The 19888-nt window shown below is 37.6% G+C and overlaps 2 protein-coding genes across 4 annotated transcripts; one reads left to right on the forward strand and one right to left on the reverse strand.

Moving 5' to 3' along the window:
- The first annotated feature begins 294 nt into the window (after positions 1-294).
- LOC103513091 (apolipoprotein D-like) lies at positions 295-14515 on the forward strand. 3 transcript variants are annotated; one of them, XR_003392556.1, is made up of 6 exons: positions 295-685; positions 1791-1939; positions 2605-2684; positions 3248-3349; positions 3551-3784; positions 14439-14515. XR_003392556.1 is itself a non-coding variant. In XM_008477898.2 (5 exons), exons 1-5 carry the CDS (start codon positions 542-544, stop codon positions 3999-4001), a joined length of 612 nt encoding a protein of 203 aa, XP_008476120.1. In that variant the 5' UTR covers positions 297-541; the 3' UTR covers positions 4002-4191. The 3 variants fall into 3 exon arrangements, 1 of the variants encoding a protein (XP_008476120.1); XR_541582.2 differs by lacking the exon at positions 14439-14515 and adding an exon at positions 4085-4188 and having other exon boundaries at positions 3551-3770; XM_008477898.2 differs by lacking the exons at positions 3551-3784; positions 14439-14515 and adding an exon at positions 3865-4191 and having other exon boundaries at positions 297-685.
- Positions 14516-14952: 437 nt separating this feature from the next.
- Positions 14953-17420, reverse strand: LOC108252863. Its single transcript, XM_026826386.1, has 3 exons — positions 17390-17420; positions 16781-17174; positions 14953-15434 (listed from the first exon to the last, which is right to left on the reverse strand). Exons 1-3 carry the CDS (start codon positions 17418-17420, stop codon positions 14957-14959), a joined length of 903 nt encoding a protein of 300 aa, XP_026682187.1. The 3' UTR covers positions 14953-14956.
- Between the last annotated feature and the right edge of the window lie 2468 nt (positions 17421-19888).

The following is a 19888-nucleotide window of genomic DNA, read 5'->3' on the forward strand; positions in this document are numbered from 1 at the left end:
TCTTGTTTTGAGTTTATAGGTCGTCGCGACAAATTTCAAGATCAGAGCTCATTTGTGTGAAAAAAATCCACCAAAAACCATTTGTTTTGAGTCTATAGGTCGTCGCGACAAATTTCAAGATCAGAGCTCATTTGTGTGAAAAAAATCCACCAAAAACCATTTTTTTTTTACTTTTTGGCTTTATGGTTTTCTGGACAAAATTTGCATCACCACTTTCGTGTTCCTGGTAAAAAGACCTTGAATTTGATATATAGGTCGACCAGGTTTGGATAAGTCCTTCTATGGGGACAGACAGACAGACACCGAAGCGAATACAATAGTCCGTCCTTATACCTTTTATTATTACTATTGTAATTTAATAAAGGAAGGACGGACTCAAAATTGAGTAATGGATGTTCCAGTTCAATTACTCCGCACACTCCCTATATTAAACTTATACCTAACGTCCAACAGTGTTGCTTTCGGAAAAGGTACATATACTGACTAGTATCCTAAGATCACACTAGTACCTACCTAAATTGAGCATCCTAGAGTTAGTGCAATGGAAGCCAAAGGTCGAAGTTTCATAGTTTTTGTGTCATTATTGATATGGGCTTTCAATCATCAGAGTGATGTGTTGGGCTTGAAGGTGGGCCCCGGAAAATGTCCTGATAAGATTTACTTAACCGACTTTGACTTCTATAAGGTAAGAAATGTTATTCCACAAGCTTTGTAATACCTACCTAGGTTTTTTCCTCTTTTTCACTAGAAGAGAATAGAATACGTAGGTATACCCTGTTTATACTGCTAGAATGAGACTGAAAAGTCCCTTTACTCCCACAGTCTAAACAAGGTCTTATGTATTTTTGTGTCATTATTGATATGGGCTTTCAATCATCAGAGTGATGTGTTGGGCTTGAAGGTGGGCCCCGGAAAATGTCCTGATAAGATCTACTTAACCGACTTTGACTTCTATAAGGTAAGAAATGTTATTCCACAAGCTTTGGTGGGCCCCGGAAAATGTCCTGATAAGATCTACTTAACCGACTTTGACTTCTATAAGGTAAGAAATGTTATTCCACAAGCTTTGTAAGTAATACCTACCTAGGTTTTTCCCTCTTTTTCACTAGAAGAGAATAGAATACGTAGGTATACCCTGTTTATACTGCTAGAATGAGACTGAAAAGTCCCTTTACTCCCACAGTCTAAACAAGGTCTTATGTATTTGGTACAGAAAAGGTGTACCTAGGTACTGTAGTTTATTCTCAGATATGTATCCATAAATTTTGTCATTGAATTCTTGAGTACAAATGTATATGTATTTGGTACAGAAAAGGTGTACCTAGGTACTGTAGTTTATTCTCAGATATGTATCCATAAATTTTGTCATTGAATTCTGAGTTTGAATCAGAACTGGAGTCTGGTCCGAAATCAGTAAAAGATCCACCAAAAGGAAAAGAGGAAATTCAGTACCTCGCTCCAAAACACGTCACACTTCGCCACACCCACAGTTTAAGAACTTTAACTAACGAGCGTCTCCCTTGTAAGCGCTAGGTCGCGGCTTTGATTCCCGCCTGTTCCGGATTTTATTCTGAACGGATAATGTTCGTTCTCGGAACGGCTGGTTTTCTCCTATCCTGATTTCCTTCTCTCTTCGATTTCGGGACGGTCCTTACTCTATCACACCTATATAAAATTGGTTTTCTCCTATCCTGATTTCCTTCTCTCTTCGATTTCGGGACGGTCCTTACTCTATCACACCTATATAAAATAAATAAATAAATACCTAACCTCCTCATCTTTTATTTCAGGGTGCCGGCAAATGGTATTTTCATAAGTACATGACCAATCTTCCTGTTCAATTGACAATTGGAACATGTCCGAGGACAAACATAACAATTTTCATGAATAAAACACAACCGCTTTACAACATAACAAACACGTTCACCATTGACTTAGGGTAAGTTAAAAAAAATAATTAATAAATAAATAAATTAAAAAAAAAATGAGAAAGGGTAAGGCTAATCACTCTTGGGTTATGGTCGTTTTGAAATAAGTTTTTCTCGGAAACTTACCTACATGTTGTCTACTCTTGGGTTATGGTCGTTTTGAAATAAGTTTTTCTCGGAAACTTACCTACATGTTGTCTCGAATAGAGAAGGAAGCCAGAATAGGAGAAAGCAATCCGTTCCGAGAACGAACCTTAATTGACTTTTGGTCCAATATTGCTCTTATCTCAATTGTCATGAATAAAACACAACCGCTTTACAACATAACAAACACGTTCACCATTGATTTAGGGTAAGTTAAAAAAAATAATTAATAAATAAATAAATTTTAAAAAAAATGAGAAAGGGTAAGGCTAATCACTCTTGGGTTATGGTCGTTTTGAAATAAGTTTTTCTCGGAAAATTACCTACATGTTGTCTTTCTTCTTCTTCTTCTTCTTCTTCTTCCTCTTTTCATTTTTAAAAAGGTTTGATAAAGGAAACTGTAGACCTAACTGCTGAAGTCTTACCGTTCCCAAAGCGAATAGAGAAGGAAGCCAGAATAGGAGAAAGCAATCCGTTCCGAGAACGAACCTTAATTGACTTTTGGTCCAATATTGCTCTTATCTTCTTACAGGTATAAATATAATTACGACATCAAAGGGCTTGCCATTCAAGAACCGTTTGGAAGGTTGCAAGTCGCCCTTGATCTACCCCGTAAGTTAAATTAAGAAATGATGCAGTGTGTAGACTACAGAGGCTTAATAGCTTTAAGAGTGTGAAGACGGTGATAAAATTATTGGGGGTACTTGGGGAAGGGAATAATAAAAAAAGACATAATAGGTATATTGCCTTTAATTTAATTTAATTTTTAATTTTTCAAGTTTCCATTTATTTTTTGATCGACAAAACTCTCAGAACATACATATATTGCCTTTAATTTAATTTAATTTTTAATTTTTCAAGTTTCCATTTATTTTTTGATCGACAAAACTCTCAGAACATACATTTTTTTATAAATGGTGGACCCATCCGTATAAGCAGAGCTTGAGAATCAAGCATGGTAATCATGCTTGATTGATTATCAAGGTAATTATGAAATCAAGCAAAGTAATAAGAAAACTAGGAGACAAAATATGTACATATAGCATGGTAATCATGCTTGATTGATTATCAAGGTAATTATGAAATCAAGCAAAGTAATAAGAAAACTAGGAGACAAAATATGTACATATATGTTAATTAATTTTATTGGTGTGTCCATACTTGTGTTGTTTCAGTGATTGGAGTAAAGCAAGGTCCACTGTGGATATTAAGTACAGATTACAAGGATTATGCTATCGCTTATTCCTGTATGACTTACAAGGATATCCTTTACTTTCGTAAGTACCTACATATCACCGTCAAAGACTGGTATCCTCCCTGTTTAGAATCCCCCAGCCAGACTAAGCTGGTTTACTCTCTGTTTAAAATCCCCCAGCCAGACCTATGTACCCACATAAAATAACAGGTCTTATTTCAACGGTTTACCACTTTATTGACAAATAAGTTTCTTTACAGCTCTTTCATCTTTGTATTTTCAGAAGTCGGTTATATTCTGACCAGGAGAGCTAACTATAACCATTCCAAAGAATTTGACGAAGCTGTCGACAAATTTGTGAAGAACGTAGGACTTTCCCCTGACAACTTTCTGCGACTCAACCAAAAAAATTGCGATTAACGTCATTCGAGAGGAATTACGAGAACGTGTCTCTCTATCTTGCCAGTAAACCCAACAACTTCAAAGTCTCTCTTGGGGGAAAGGTTCAAACTATCAAATAACAGGTCTTATTTCAACGGTTTACCACTTTATTGACAAATAAGTTTCTTTACAGCTCTTTCATCTTTGTATTTTCAGAAGTCGGATATATTCTGACCAGGAGAGCTAACTATAACCATTCCAAAGAATTTGACGAAGCTGTCGACATATTTGTGAAGAAGGTAGGACTTTCCCCTGACAACTTTCTGCGACTCAACCAAAAAAATTGCGATTAACGTCATTCGAGAGGAATTACGAGAACGTGTCTCTCTATCTTGCCAGTAAACCCAACAACTTCAAAGTCTCTCTTGGGGGAAAGGTTCAAACTATCAATACACATTAACTTACCATTCCTTCTCTTGGTTTCATAACGGCAATCCAATGACTAAAGTTGATAAAAAAGAAAGAAAGAAAAAAAAAAAATTTTTTTTTTTTTTTAGAGGTTTGACAGAGGGAACTGTAACTGCTATGGTCTTATCGTCCCGAAATCGAAGAGAGAAGTAGCTTGTCACCGCTACCTCAACCAAACGTTTGTGTTGCATCCTTGTCACATTTGTGAACTACATACTAAATTTCAAGTCTCTAGCTCATACCGTTCCCAAGATATTGCTAAATTACACCAAAAAGCGGTAAAATGCCGCCAACCGTTGCTCCGATCTTAAACAAAAGTTTCGTGTCGCATCCTTGTCATAATTGAGATCTGTATACCAAATTTCAATTCTCTAGCTCTTACCGTTCTCGAGATATTTTGTTTGCAGACAGACAGTCAAGTCTCTAGCTCATACCGTTCCCAAGATATTGCTAAATTACACCAAAAAGCGGTAAAATGCCGCCAACCGTTGCTCCGATCTTAACCAAAAGTTTCGTGTCGCATCATTGTCATATTTGAGATCTGTATACCAAATTTCAGTTCTCTAGCTCTTACCGTTCTCGAGATATTTTGTTTGCAGACAGACGGACAGACAGACAGAAACAGAAGGACAGACACACGGACCAATGGCTGAAACTTTTGATTTAGGCTCTGGGGACCTCAAAACGTGTTTTGGCACTAAAAACTGACCATCGAAAATTTGATCCGATTACATTACTTTCCTTCCTATAGGATAAGAAAAGTAAAAATAATAATAAAAACCTTTATGTATAAGTACAAGATAGTCCAACTACATAGATGACGGAATTAATGTCCGAGGGTTGCCAGCCTAGTTAGCTTGGAGAGTCGCGAGTCTGCCTTGTAAGCCAAAACGTGTTTTGGCACTAAAAACTGACCATCGAAAATTTGACCCGATTACATTACTTTCCTTCCTATAGGATAAGAAAAGTAAAAATAATAATAGAAACCTTTTTGTATAAGTACAAGATAGTTCAACTACATAGGTGACGGAATTAATGTCCGAGGGTTGCCACTGTTGCCAGCCTAGTTAGCTTGAAGGGTCGCGAGTCTGCCTTGTAAGTTCAAAACGTGTTTTGGCACTAAAAACTGACCATCGAAAATTTGACCCGATTACATTACTTTCCTTCCTATAGGATAAGAAAAGTAAAAGTAATAATAGAAACCTTTTTGTATCAGTACAAGATAGTTCAACTACATAGGTGACGGAATAAATGTCCGAGGGTTGCCACTGTTGCCAGCCTAGTTAGCTTGAAGGGTCGCGAGTCTGCCTTGTAAGCGCTAGGCCGCGGGTTAGATTCCTGCCTGGGGCAGCCCCGGCCATGATCTCTCTAGAATTGATGGTGCTGTCCCTGACGAAAGAAATAAAATCGAGTATTAATTTTTATTATTAAAATGTTTTCCAATTTATTTTTGTCTAACTTTTTTGTCGAAAATATTTTTTTAATTTAAATGTGAAGAAGAAAATAAATAACACGTGGATAGGATACAGAGGGAGCAAGAGGAAGAAGGGGATATCGGAATGAGAACGAAGGTATGATAGATATTAAGATGAGCAATAAGATGGGAGAGTATTGGGAGAGTGAACGAGGGAGAGGGAGAGAGATTAAAAAAGTACAGGCGAGAAATAAGCGACGAGGAGAAAAACAGGGAAAGGGACTTGAAGAAGAAACAGAGACGAATAAGATGGAAGAATATTTCAAGAATGGCGAAATGGGAATGAAGAAGAGAATGAAAGAAATAAAATCGAGTATTAATTTTTATTATTAAAATGTTTTCCAATTTATTTTTGTCTAACTTTTTTGTCGAAAATATTTTTTTAATTTAAATGTGAAGAAGAAAATAAATAACACGTGGATAGGATACAGAGGGAGCAAGAGGAAGAAGGGGATATCGGAATGAGAACGAAGGTATGATAGATATTAAGATGAGCAATAAGATGGGAGAGTATTGGGAGAGTGAACGAGGGAGAGGGAGAGAGATTAAAAAAGTACAGGCGAGAAATAAGCGACGAGGAGAAAAACAGGGAAAAGGACTTGAAGAAGAAACAGAGACGAATAAGATGGAAGAATATTTCAAGAATGGCAAAATGGGAATGAAGAAGAGAATATCATCTCAGAAGAGATAACAAGGGAAAGTAAACTTAAATTTATTAGGGAAGAAAAGGAGATGCATGGGAAGGGAACTCGAGATAAGAAAAAAGGGAAATTCAAGAGAGAAGACACTCCAAGAGGTACAGAAGGAAAGGAATGTACGAAAAAAGTATCTCACAATAACAAGAATAATAATCGTGCCTAAAATAAATGAAATTCATTTGTATCTTACCCATTTTATTTGTTTTATGATGTAGGTATGTTATATGTTTCCTGAAAAAAACTGGAGATCGCGAATTTGACAAGAGCCTCTTTGTTATTTTCTTCTCTTATGCTTTCTATTCCTATCTCATATTCTTATTCTCAATTTTATAGGACACTCACCAAAAATAAAAGTAATAAATTAGTAATAGTGCCTATCTGCCTATAGTTAAATACCTATTAACTTGAGTTAGGTACCTATTCATTTTATTGCTAAAAGTAATAAATTAGTAATAGTGCCTATCTGCCTATAGTTAAATACCTATTAACTTGAGTTACCTATTCATTTTATTGCCCACTGTGGTCTTATTCTCATACAAATGATTATTTTTGTGAAAAGTACTTGTACGTAAAAGCAAGATAAATAAATTGTCCTGATAAACAGGACTCTAGGAAAGCACGTGTCATGTTATTCTCAAAGGCTTCTCACGTGCTCTTTTGTCCTGTGTTAGGTGACCTTGGGGAATACCAAGGGATGAGAAAAGGAAAAATAGGGGAGGTATTATTGTTGTTATTGGATAAAAAATAAAATGTTTGTGTATCTTATTAGGTTTCTTGAATTGGAAAAGAGCTAAACAGTACTGGCACAACTATAGTTGTGCCATGGCCTGCCAGGAAACCACACAAGCACAACTATAGTTGTGCCATGGCAGGGAAAGAGCTAGGAAAGCACGTGTCATGTTATTCTCAAAGGCTTCTCACGTGCTCTTTTGTCCTGTGTTAGGTGACCTTGGGGAATACCAAGGGAGGAGAAAAGGAAAAATAGGGGAGGTATTATTGTTATTGGATAAAAAATAAAATGTTTGTGTATCTTATTAGGTTTCTTGAATTGAAAAAGAGCTTTTTTTATATTGAAAAGAGAATTATGCTTTGCATGTGTATGAAATCTACAGATGTAACGAGAATATCAAATCTGTTCTCGGAGCGTTTTGACTAAAGTTCACATCAAGGCATATAGGTTATAGGTAAGTATACCTACTTACATAAATGATTAATGATTTATTGTTAGCTTTTTTCGTACAAGGTATGTATGTAGGTATGGACTGTAGGAAATGGAAGAACAATTTAGTTGGACAGCAGTAAAAATAAAGATGGCATGACATAGATAAACAGAAAAGGGGTGCAAAAAATAGAAAGAACGACAAAGACGTTTAAAAGTACAATTTGAAATATTCCTAGATAGATAAACAGAAAAGGGGTGCAAAAAATAGAAAGAACGACAAAGACGTTTAAAAGTACAATTTGAAATATTCCTAGATTTTAGATAAACAGAAAAGGGGTGCAAAAAATAGAAAGAACGACAAAGACGTTTAAAAGTACAATTTGAAATATTCCTAGATTTTTTTTTTATTATTTTGTAGAAAAAATTCTCAATTTTTTTTTCGTTTGGACTAGCATAGATTCTTTGCAAAATTGTATGTTACAATTGATTTTACAATTACATAATAGTATAAATACATGGAATTTTACAGTACATTACAAATGAAGGGCATATATTTTACAGGTCACAAAACATGAACGAGTTATCTAGAGATAGGGATTAAACAAATATCATTATTATTTTTAAAAAATCTAGGTAGACGTAGACAACTTAACAATTAAAATTAAATCTGAAATATTTATAGTCTTTGTTCTTCTAATAATTTTCTCATTCTTCATAAGAACAAAGAAAGTTAATTGTTTACTGATAAATACATGAGATATTCATGTACAAAATATTCTCAACAATGATTTCATTGATACGTACAAAATTTTGCAGTAGCAAAAACAACCTAATTAGAGTAGGTACCTATCTCACATCATTAGTAGGTACAGATCTCCTTATTATCTAGCTGTTTGCGAGCTTTTGAAAATTTTCCGTGAGTTGTTGATGATTATGACACCTATTTAACAATTTAGAAGAAAATGGATCTCTCAATTATTACTTTTTGAAACGTTTTGGCAATCACCCATATTACTCACACTGAGATGATATTTTTTAACATTACTAATCTTTGAAAAAAAACTAACAAGAAGTGGGGTTAATGTTTGAACATTATTGATGTCACAAGTGAGAGTGCTGGAAATCACCTTTGGAGGAGACCTGAATCCTCCCATCCAATCCAATGTCTAGTGAGAGCGTAGAATGTCACAAGTGAGAGTGCTGGAAATCACCTTTGGAGGAGACCTGAATCCTCCCATCCAATCCAATGTCTAGTGAGAGCGTAGATATTATTTGTAATTTATTTGTTGAAACTCGCAGTGTCAACAAGTCAACACACTTTTGCTCATTTCTCTTTTATCTTCCAACAGCTCGAGACCAACTTTGAACATGTGTCAAGCCAGGAGATAATTTATACCTCGTTTGTGTTTGGAGATGTTTTGCGTTACAGGGTTAAAACTATTTTCAAATCCGGCGAAACCAGGTTATTGGGAACGTGTGACCAAAAAAGCTATCGGGAGATTTAACAAACCCATGAGGAACAAATAGCAAAACTTAAACTAACGGATGTTGGTCATTCAATGAGCTTTCTTCCCAAACTAATTTTTCAAACTTTCCTATCTTCTCGCAGACCCTGTACTTTGTTTGGAATATTTCCTTAGTTATTCCGTGTGAATTCCTATTTTCAAATCCGGCGAAACCAGGTTATTGGGAACGTGTGACCAAAAAAGCTATTGGGAGATTTAACAAACCCATGAGGAACAAATAGCAAAACTTAAACTAACGGATGTTGGTCATTCAATGAGCTCTCTTCTCAAACTAATTTTTCAAACTTTCCTATCTTCTCGCAGACCCTGTACTTTGTTTGGAATATTTCCTTAGTTATCTATTTTCAAATCCGGCGAAACCAGGTTATTGGGAACGTGTGACCAAAAAAGCTATTGGGAGATTTAACAAACCCATGAGGAACAAATAACAAAACTCAAACTAACGGATGTCAGTCATTCACTGAGCTTTCTTCTCAAACTAATTTTTCAAACTTTCATATCTTTTCGCAGACCCTGTTCTTTGTTTGGAATATTTCCTTAGTTATTCTTCCAACAGCTCGAGACCAACTTTGAACATGTGTCAAGCCAGGAGATAATTTATACCTCGTTTGTGCTTCCAACAGCTCGAGACCAACTTTGAACATGTGTCAAGCCAGGAGATAATTTATACCTCGTTTGTGTTTGCGTTACAGGGTTAAAACGATTTTCAAATCCGGTGAAACCAGGTTACCGGGAACGTGTCATCAACAAGTTATTGGGAGGTTTAACAAACCCATGAGGAACAAATAGCAAAACTTAAACTAACGGATGTTGGTCATTCAATGAGCTTTCTTCTCAAACTAATTTTTCAAACTTTCATATCTTTTCGCAGACCCTGTACTTTGTTTGGAATATTTCCTTAGTTATCCCGTGTGAAGTGTGAATTCTTGTTGAAATTTCGAAGAAAAGGAAGGTGTTTAATTTTCTTTATTTTGCATATCCTTCTCATCCTTTCCCCATTAATTTATAGCTCTAATATAAAATATCTCCTTTGTTTCCTTTATTGATGTGACTAATTCCTCTTTGTCCTCTCTTTAGTAGGTTTACAATCTTTGTTTACTTTTTAGTTTGTGTTGGATTCCAGTTATTTTGTTTGGTTCATTATGAGTCTCGTTTGTTGGGTCCCGTATTGTATGACTAATTAGTTTGATATCCGTGGACAATAGATAGTATAATAACTAATAACATTGAGAATGTCAAGATGTCAACAATTTACTAAGTTTGTTGCTCACAAGAAGCTGTGGTCACTAATGTAAGAAAGATATACATGGGAGATTAACAATAAGGTGATGAAGCAGAAAATAATGATCGATGAAAAGAGCCAAAAATGGACGGGTTCTTCAGAAAGAAAAGTCAGACGTAAAATAGCGGAGAGCTCTGGGAAAAATGGGTATGGATCTGTATAAAACCTGCAAATCTGGGAACAATAGATAGTATAATAACATTGAGAATGTCAAGATGTCAACAATTTACCTTCATTGAAAGAACCGTACACTAATGGTACCGGGAATTCCTCCCATCTATTTATGGACGCTACACGCTTTTTCTTCACCAAATTTAATTGGTTAAATAAACCAGAAAGGTTCTGGTGTATTGTTTAATCTTTTTTACAAGCTAAGTTTGTCGCTTTGAAAGAAATATCCCCTGCTCGAAAATCTCTCATTTCTAACGCATCGTGTTTTGTCTTGTCTGTTTTCAGGTGATAGATCCTGAGCCTTCAATATTGCCTGCCTTACCATCTTTGGCCATAGTAGGGCTCTTCTCCCTACTCCTCCTGACATTTATTCTTGTGGCTGCCGCTCTTCTATGCAAGTAAGTATGTACCTTCATGTTAGGGGAAGACCAGAAGACTTATCATGAGTCTTCTAACGTCTTGTAGAATGTAGGTATCTTCTATGCAAGTAAGTACCTTCATGTTAGGGGAAGACCAGAAGACTTATCATGAGTCTTCTAACGTCTTGTAGAATGTAATCTCTTAAGGTATTTAGACACGAGGTGTACGCAACACCTCAGCTCAAATAAACGAAATTTTAAGGTGAATATCTGACCTAATTTGAACTCCTGGCTCCTTGCTAGTAGGAAAGCTCTTCTCCCTACTCCTCCTGACATTTATTCTTGTGGCTGCCGCTCTTCTATGCAAGTAAGTACCTTCATGTTAGGGGAAGACCAGAGGACTTATCATGAGTCTTCTAACGTCTTGTAGAATGTAATCTCTCAAGGTATTTAGACACGAGGTGTACGCAACACCTCAGCTCAAATAATCGAAATTTTAAGGTGAATATCTGACCTATGTATTTTGAACTCCTGGCTCCTTGCTAGTAGGAAAAGATGTCATTAGTAGGTATTTGACTTTTCATTCTGGCTTCTATGCAAGTAAGTACCTTCATGTTAGGGGAAGACCAGAAGACTTATCATGAGTCTTCTAACGTCTTGTAGAATGTAATCTCTTACGGTATTTAGACACGAGGTGTACGCAACACCTCAGCTCAAATATATGAAATTTCAAGGTGAATATCTGACCTAATTTGAACTCCTGGCTCCTTGCTAGCAGGAAAAGACTCAGATGTCATTAGTAGGTATTTGACTTTTCATTCTGCCAGGAATCAGGGTAGAGAAACTGTAAATTTCAAAATAGCAAGACTAAATTTGTTTATAAAAGGAAATGCACTTTAGAGGGCCCTTGAGCTCACACCTCAAGTCAAGGGTGTATAAAATGCCTCGTTAATTATCTGGCCTGGTTATAAACCAACTCTTTCCATTCCAAAGGTTGCCTACCTGAACATGCTTCCAGGTCCCTAGATAAATGAAAAATCTACTGCATATATATATACAAAGTCATGAGCTGTGAGATTTCGCCTAATTAAAAACGTACACATGATTTACTCTTGACATGGATTTGAAAATCTCGGAATATTCACGGGGATTTAAGTCTATTTATTAAGCTACCTACATATGGGAGAAGCCCCCGCTCTAGGATTACTTCTACCTGAGTGGAGAGATATTTTACCAAGTATCCGTCTATATTTAACTAAATCCTCAACACGGAGTGAGGTAGTGAACTGGATGAGTGTAGAAAGTAGAAAAATGTTAAGTAGGAATTAGGAAGACTGGTGAAACATTTTAGATTTCATAGTAAAAAAAAACTCTTAGTCGTGCATTTTATGAAATTCTCTCCTCTCATCCCCCTCTCCTTTCTCTCACTCCTACCTCCCTGATCAGGTAAATCTTTGCTTATAGTGTTACCTTATTGTGGTGAAAATGTCACATCCACTATTAGAATAGTGGAGAGGCCATTGTTTCTATCTCTTGGGTTCTTCTGTTAAAATCTTTCTCCCTCTCTTCTTATTCTACATATAAATTCTCTCCTCTCATCCCCCTCTCCTTTCTCTCACTCCTACCTCCCTGATCAGGTAAATATTTGCTTATAGTGTTACCTTATTGTGATGAAAATGTCACATCCACTATTAGAATAGTGGAGATGCCATTTTTACTTTTTTTCTATCTTTTGGGTTCTTCTGTTAAAATCTTTCTCCCCCTCTTCTTATTCTACATATTTCACATGCCTATACACAGCGTAGGCTTGTTTACACGGTCTGCAGTTGCTTTATTTGTTCATTTGTTTCCTCGCGACCTCCCCTCCTACCTTTATTCAATAACACCTGAACAACCCACACTCAACACACCAAGGCTGAATTCTACGGCGAAAATGGAAAGAGAGACTAGGCGAAGAGAATGAGAAGGGAGAAATGAGGTGAGAGAAAGAGAAGTATGGTGTTGTGAGAGAGGAGAAAGAAGGGAACCAAGGGAAGTGTGATAGATGGATAGGAAAGAGAAGGATTGTGCTGTAGAAGGATATAGAAGAGACAAATAAAGAGGAGGAAGAGGAAATGAAGGAAAAGAACAGTTGCTTTATTTGTTCATTTGTTTCCTCGCGACCTCCCCTCCTACCTTTATTCAATAACACCTGAACAACCCACACTCAACACACCTAGGCTGAATTCTACGGCGAAAATGGAAAGAGAGACTAGGCGAAGAGAATGAGAAGGGAGAAATGGGGTGATAGGAAAGAGAAGTGTGGTGTTGTGAGAGAGAGGAGAAAAAAGGGAACCAAGGGAAGTGTGATAGATGGATAGGAAAGAGAAGGATTGTGTGGTAGAAGGATAGAGAAGAGACAAATAAAGAGGAGGAAGTGAACAACCCACACTCAACACACCAACGCTGAATTCTACGGCGAAAATGGAAAGAGAGACTAGGCAAAGAGAATGAGAAGGGAGAAATGGGGTGATAGGAAAGAGAAGTATGGTCTTGTGAGAGAGAGGAGAAAGAAGGGAACCAAGGGAAGTGTGATAGATGGATAGGAAAGAGAAGGATTGTGTGGTAGAAGGAGAGAGAAGAGACAAATAAAGAGGAAGAAGAGAAAATGAAGGAAAAGAAGGGGTAGAGATTTGATGATGGCAGGGTGGAACTGAAATTTAAAATAATCCCCTATTTAATATGGCGTGGATGCAAGTAGAACCGAAAATATGGGATACAGATTATCGAAATACTTGTTCAGATTTTTGAAATACCATCCGCTCGCGTGAAATAACTTTCCGTTCCCGTGAAATTGGATTTCGGAGTTATGTGGAACTGAAATTTAAAATAATCCCCTATTTAATATGGCGTGGATGCAAGTAGAACCGAAAATATGGGATACAGATTATCGAAATACCTACTTGTTCAGATTTTTGAAATACCATCCGCTCGCGTGAAATAACTTTCCGTTCCCGTGAAATTGGATTTCGGAGTTAGCTCTTCAATTTGAGTTAATCTGCTGGCATTGAAGTAAATTCCTTTAGAACATGATCTATTGACATACATATTTATTCTCGCCTACTTCAGTACTAGAGGAAAACAGATCTCGTACTTAGTATGGAAATTTGATTAATCCACAATCCTCAGGTATCACTTTAGATATACCTACATACTCGCACAGGTCCTCAGTCTTTGTTCTCACACAAAATACTTCTTGGTTGTTCAAACAAGATTTGGCATTAAACAGAAAATTATTGTGCAAAATGGAAGTTTATGCAATATTGATCAAGACATGACCTAACTAGATTATAACAGATAACAGAGTAAATTATTGTGCAAAATGGAAGTTTATGCAATATTGATCAAGACATGACCTAACTAGATTATAACAGATAACAGAGTAAACAGTATATCTCAGTATGGGCATGCTATGGCACAGACAACTGAGTAAAATACGTGTGAACAATCAATGATGCATCCTCGCTGCTGAGGAAAATGCTGAAATCCACACGTCCTCCGTCTAGTACAATACAAAAGACAACTGAGTAAAATACGTGTGAACAATCAATGATGCATCCTCGCTGCTGAGGGAAATGCTGAAATCCACACGTCCTCCGTCAAACTATCAATACACATTAACTTACCATTCCTTCTCTTGGTTTCATAACGGCAATCCAATGACTAAAGTTGATAAAAAAGAAAGAAAAAAAAATAAATAATTAAAGAAACTTCGACTGACCCGATCGGCCGATTACCGAGAACTGAACTTGCTAGACGATTCCAAATGCGTAGAAAGCAAAAGTTGACTGCGTAGAATTTTTTCCTCGACTCTGATTGGCTGTTCCGAAAGAATTGTATAGACTAGTATAGAATCAAGGCGACTATACACGGTTGGAAATTTTGTCAGCAACTTGAAATATTCTACAGCTGATTTTCAGCATACATATTTGTAGACAAGGCGACTATACACGGTTGGAAATTTTGTCAGCAACTTGAAATATTCTACAGCTGATTTTCAGCATACATATTTGTAGAAAAAAAAGGAATCATATCAGTTTTCTATTCGCCCACTTTTTTAGTCGAGGCGTGGAATTCGGCCCTCAATTGTTTGAGCATAAACATAGCAGTAGGCGATCATATCAGTTTTCTATTCGCCCACTTTTTTAGTCGAGGCGTGGAATTCGGCCCTCAATTGTTTGAGCATAAACATAGCAGTAGGCGGCTGTAGGGGCAGTACCCTAAAACCCCCCAAAAGCTCAATGGGCCAAAAACTGATGAGGAAAATTCCTTTATGTGTTTGACATCCCCCATTGGAGGAGTCTTGAGGATGTCGCTGCGATGGATACGCGGTAGATATCACAGGTACGCTTTGGTAGGGGGCACAGGACCGGCTTGCAGGCACAGGAACAACATAGGGGGGACGATGTTGACTCGAGGGTGGGGCAGGCTGTCCCATGTTGGGATAAAGTTGTAGCAAGGCATCCACCAGGAGACCTTCATGATAAGCTTCCGGTGGTTTGGCATTGCGCCACGTTCGATCACTACCGACACTACCACCGCCATTTCTTCTCCGATCTAGACTGGCGGGACCACCACATTGGGAGGAGGAGGTGGTGTTGGTTGATCTGTAGGACCTAACTAGATTATAACAGATAACAGAGTAAACAGTATATCTCACTATGGGCATGCTATGGCACAGACAACTGAGTAAAATACGTGCGAACAATCAATGATGCATCCTCGTTGCTGAGGGAAATGCTGAAATCCACACGTCCTCCGCTTAGTACAATACAAACTGCACTTGTAAACATAATGTGCTCGTCATGTTGCTATATGGAGGCTTAATATGAAATTATTGTGTTTGGCCATGCAGACTATACGGGGTCGAACACGGAACGTTTGATTAGGAAGATTTATGTACAGGGTATAAGAATTGCTTAACCTATACAAATTCTGTATAGGTATCAAGGTGCGATCACACTGAGGCAACAGCAAACGACAAAAAAGCGTGCTGCAGTCAATACAACAAGTAGCATCATGCTCCATATCAATCCAATGTAAAATCTTTGTATTCTGCGGCGAAGACTTGCAAGGCAGGAGGTTCTGCATTTTCTTCTTGTGCCTGTGGAATCAGAGAGGAAGTGAAATTAGTGAATGCCATCATTAGGTGGGGAACTAGGACCTACATACGTTACATACACATAACTTATATAGTATAGATACTGATATTACAGATGCAGCTAGGGAGTGCAAAATGCCGGCTGCAGTGTTACGGCTCAATTACGTGGAATCAGAGAGGAAGTGAAATTAGTGAATGCGATCATTAGGTGGGGAACTAGGACCTACATACGTTACATACACATAACTTATTAATTATATTGATATTACAGATGCAGCTAGGGAGTGCAAAATGCCGGCTGCATTGTTAAGGCTCAATTACGCTGGGGCAACATGCAGCATGTTTCAAAGATTTTACATTGGATTGATATGGAGCATGATGCTACTTGTTGTATTGAATCATGTTTCACTGCAGCACGCTTTTTTGTCGTTTGCTGTTGCCTCAGTGTGATCGCGCCTTGATACCTATACAGAATTTGTATAGGTTAAGCAATTCTTATACCCTGTACATAAATCTTCCTAATCAAACGTTCCGTGTTCGACCCCGTATAGTCTGCATGGCCAAACACAATAATTTCATATTAAGCCTCCATATAGCAACATGACGAGCACATTATGTTTACAAGTGCAGTTTGTATTGTACCTGATCTGTAGAGAGAGAGAACAAGGATTTACTATTAGTTAAGTGTATGATCATCAAACATATCGAGACGAATTTTCTGGGGTAGAGGTCAAAGATTAGTACATTTGTACATAATTATGTTCTTCAATGCGACTTCCTGGTCAAAGGACCTGCCACTATCCAGTGATAAAAATCAATAGGTACAAACATTTGAAATGTTATTGTTCTTACCTATTAGATCGTCCTGAGGTACGTGAGCCAGACGTCCTAGCATGTCCACCATGATGTCTCGAGCGGTTCTTGTCTCGACTCTGTGGCAGGCTGAGATGTTTATGTCGACTTGCCAGAAACTTGCTTCTATCGCTTGCGTCTTGGTCATCCAAAACGCCGCCTAGATCTCGGGCCAAATCATTTCCCGTGCTTCCCAAGAGGGAGCTAGGTGCCCCCTGTCCCGTACTGCCGTGCTCCCCACCACTTAGCTCATCCTCGGCAAAGTCTTCCTCACTGCTTACTCCTCGTATGCGTTCCTGCTCATCACTATCACTGTCACCGCGCTCTGCAGAACCTGAGGGGGAGAACAAAGGAGATAATGATCGGTTATCAATGGCATCATAATCTGGTATTGCTTAAAGCGGGTAGAAGGGCATAAGTAAAATGGTCACCGAGTAAGATTAAAAAACATATCAAAATATTTAACCTCAGCGATGAGGTTTCAATCTATCTCGTATCTCGGAAATTTTAGGTGTTATATTCCTCGGGTGTTAAGGTGTTATTACTTTCAAAGAAACAATGGAACTAAAATGTTCCAGGTGAATTACACCCTATCCTTGTTCCTCTCACAGAACGTGTTGGAAACGGAGAACATAAACATGTGGGAGACGCTCGAGACCCAGGTCTGTGAGAAGAGGTCAGCCTGAGTGGCTGGTCTAAAACAAGGTGGATCAGAAGTGTCTGCGCCCACCTAGTTTAAGTTAGCTTGAAAGGTAGCGCGTCTGCCTTGTAAGCCTATGTCGCGGGTTTGTTTCTGTTCAAATATACATAAGAGTTTAAGTTAGCGTGAAAGGTAGCGCGTCTGCCTTGTAAGCCTATGTCGCGGGTTTGTTTCTGTTCAAATATACATAAGGTACAGTATTACAGTTGTTTCTGGCGCAGACGGCAGCTAGGGGTCTCGCTAAGTCAGCTAAACCCATTTCTTTAGGCGATAATTGAGGTTACAATGACACTGGAGTATAAACACTATAATATACAAAATAATTAAAATAAATTAGTACCTAGAGAATTAATATATCGAATTAATATGAATATGAAATTTAAAATATCGAAATATTTTAAATTTCAAACATTTTTATCACAAAGCGCCCCCAATTAAATAAAATCCTCTTTCAAAATAAATACTGCAAAATTGATAGGTGCTTCTATCTATTTAGCACGGATTTCACTACCCAAAATGTTCGATCCTCATTAGCGTATATCCCATATTTAGAGGTATAAAATAAACTTCCTCTAATATAGGAGGGTAAAATATGTTAGAATGGATCGTTAGGGATAAATGAGCTCCGAATATCTTCACCTCTGTCTTTCCCTTGTTTTTTCTCTTCTTTTTTCTCCATGTATTATCTTCCCTTCTCGTATTCTCTTTCCCTTTTCCTCCGATATATCGGCGATATATCGATATATTTCCCCCGATATATCGATATATTTGAGGGGCCGATATATCGATTTATCGATATATTTGCAACTCATTTACATCCCTAGCCCCCAATTAAATGAAATCCTCTTTCAAAATAAATACTGAAAATTGATAGGTGCTTCTATCTACGAGTATTTAACACGGATTTCACTACCCAAAATGTTCGATCCTCATTAGCGTATGTCCCATATTTAGAGGTATACAATAAACTTCCTCTAATATAGGAGGGTAAAATATGTTAGAATGGATCGTTAGGGATAAATGAGCTCCGAATATCTTCACCTCTGTCTTTCCCTTGTTTTTTCTCTTCTTTTTTCCCCATGTATTTTCTTCCCTTCTCGTATTCTCTTTCCCTTTTCCTCTCGCTTCTTTCCCCTTCTCCAAATAGGGACTGGGTAACCCTCAAATGCCTGGGAGTTAGTTGATCCTCGTATGGAGTGGAGATGCCTGCGGAACATGCTTAAAAAAAAAATATAGGTACAGACATGGTGAACAGTGGCGGCTTTGCTAAGCTATTTTGTTTCTCCTATCCTGTCCTCCTTTCTTGGATTTCGAGACGATAAGACCTTCCGTTACTACAGTTCCCTCTATCAAACCTCTGGGTAAATTATTTCCTTGGTTATTTTTCGATAAGAGCAACCATTGAATACTCAAGCCTTCGGGGAAAGGGTGTGCAGATCTGGCCATAAAGCTCCCTTCAAACCCCGTTCGTTCCTACAAGCCTGGTAGTTAGGCGTGTTATAGCATGCATAATAGTATCAGATACTTGTTTATAATATTATGTTTATTATACGTTGTATGTTCTCCCCCGAGTATAATTATTAATGGAACAAAAAATAACTAAGAGCAACCATTGAATACTCAAGCCTTCGGGGAAAGGGTGTGCAGATCTGGCCATAAAGCTCCCTTCAAACCCCGTTCGTTCCTACGAGCCTGGTAGTTAGGCGTGTTATAGCATGCATAATAGTATCAGATACTTGTGTATAATATTATGTTTATTATACGTTGTATGTTCTCCCCCGAGTATAATTATTAATGGAACAAAAAATAACAACATTTAAATTAAAAAAATATTTTCGACAAAAAAGTTAGACAAAAATAAATTGGAAAACATTTTAATAATAAAAATTAATACTCGATTTTATTTCTTTCACTTCTCCCGAATATGACACTCTTTTCAGCTGGTCTAGATTCTTTAGACGACAGTCCTCTATGTCTGTGATGTCAAACACACAAAGGAATTTTCCTCATCAGTTTTTGGCCCATTGAGCTTTTGGGGGGTTTTAGGGTACTGCGCCTAAAATATGTTAGAATGGATCGTTAGGGATAAATGAGCTCCGAATATCTTCACCTCTGTCTTTCCCTTGTTTTTTCTCTTCTTTTTTCCCCATGTATTTTCTTCCCTTCTCGTATTCTCTTTCCCTTTTCCTCTCGCTTCTTTCCCCTTCTCCAAATAGGGACTGGGTAACCCTCAAATGCCTGGGAGTTAGTTGATCCTCGTATGGAGTGGAGATGCCTGCGGAACATGCTATAAAATAGGGACTGGGTAACCCTCAAATGCCTGGGAGTTAGTTGATCCTCGTATGGAGTGGAGATGCCTGCGGAACATGCTATAAAAAAAAAATAAGGTACAGACATGGTGAACAGTG

The sequence above is a fragment of the Diaphorina citri genome, unplaced genomic scaffold, assembly GCF_000475195.1.
Source record: "Diaphorina citri unplaced genomic scaffold, Diaci psyllid genome assembly version 1.1 scaffold923, whole genome shotgun sequence".
In the NCBI taxonomy this organism is placed as follows: Eukaryota; Metazoa; Arthropoda; class Insecta; order Hemiptera; family Psyllidae; genus Diaphorina; species Diaphorina citri.

Excerpts from the sequence above, each read along its gene's own strand:
- LOC103513091 (XM_008477898.2), top strand. The coding sequence starts at position 542 with ATGGAAGCCAAAGGTCGAAGTTTCATAGTTTTTGTGTCATTATTGATA. Across the intron at positions 1,940-2,604 it reads ACGTTCACCATTGACTTAGG|GTATAAATATAATTACGACA; the intron begins GTAAGTTAAAAA and ends ATCTTCTTACAG. Across the intron at positions 3,350-3,864 it reads CAAGGATATCCTTTACTTTC|AAGTCGGATATATTCTGACC; the intron begins GTAAGTACCTAC and ends TTGTATTTTCAG.
- LOC108252863 (XM_026826386.1), bottom strand. The coding sequence starts at position 17,420 with ATGTTTATGTTCTCCGTTTCCAACACGTTCT. Across the intron at positions 17,175-17,389 it reads CTCCGTTTCCAACACGTTCT|CAATACCAGATTATGATGCC; the intron begins GTGAGAGGAACA and ends ACCCGCTTTAAG. Across the intron at positions 15,435-16,780 it reads ACCTCAGGACGATCTAATAG|ATCAACCAACACCACCTCCT; the intron begins GTAAGAACAATA and ends TAGGTCCTACAG.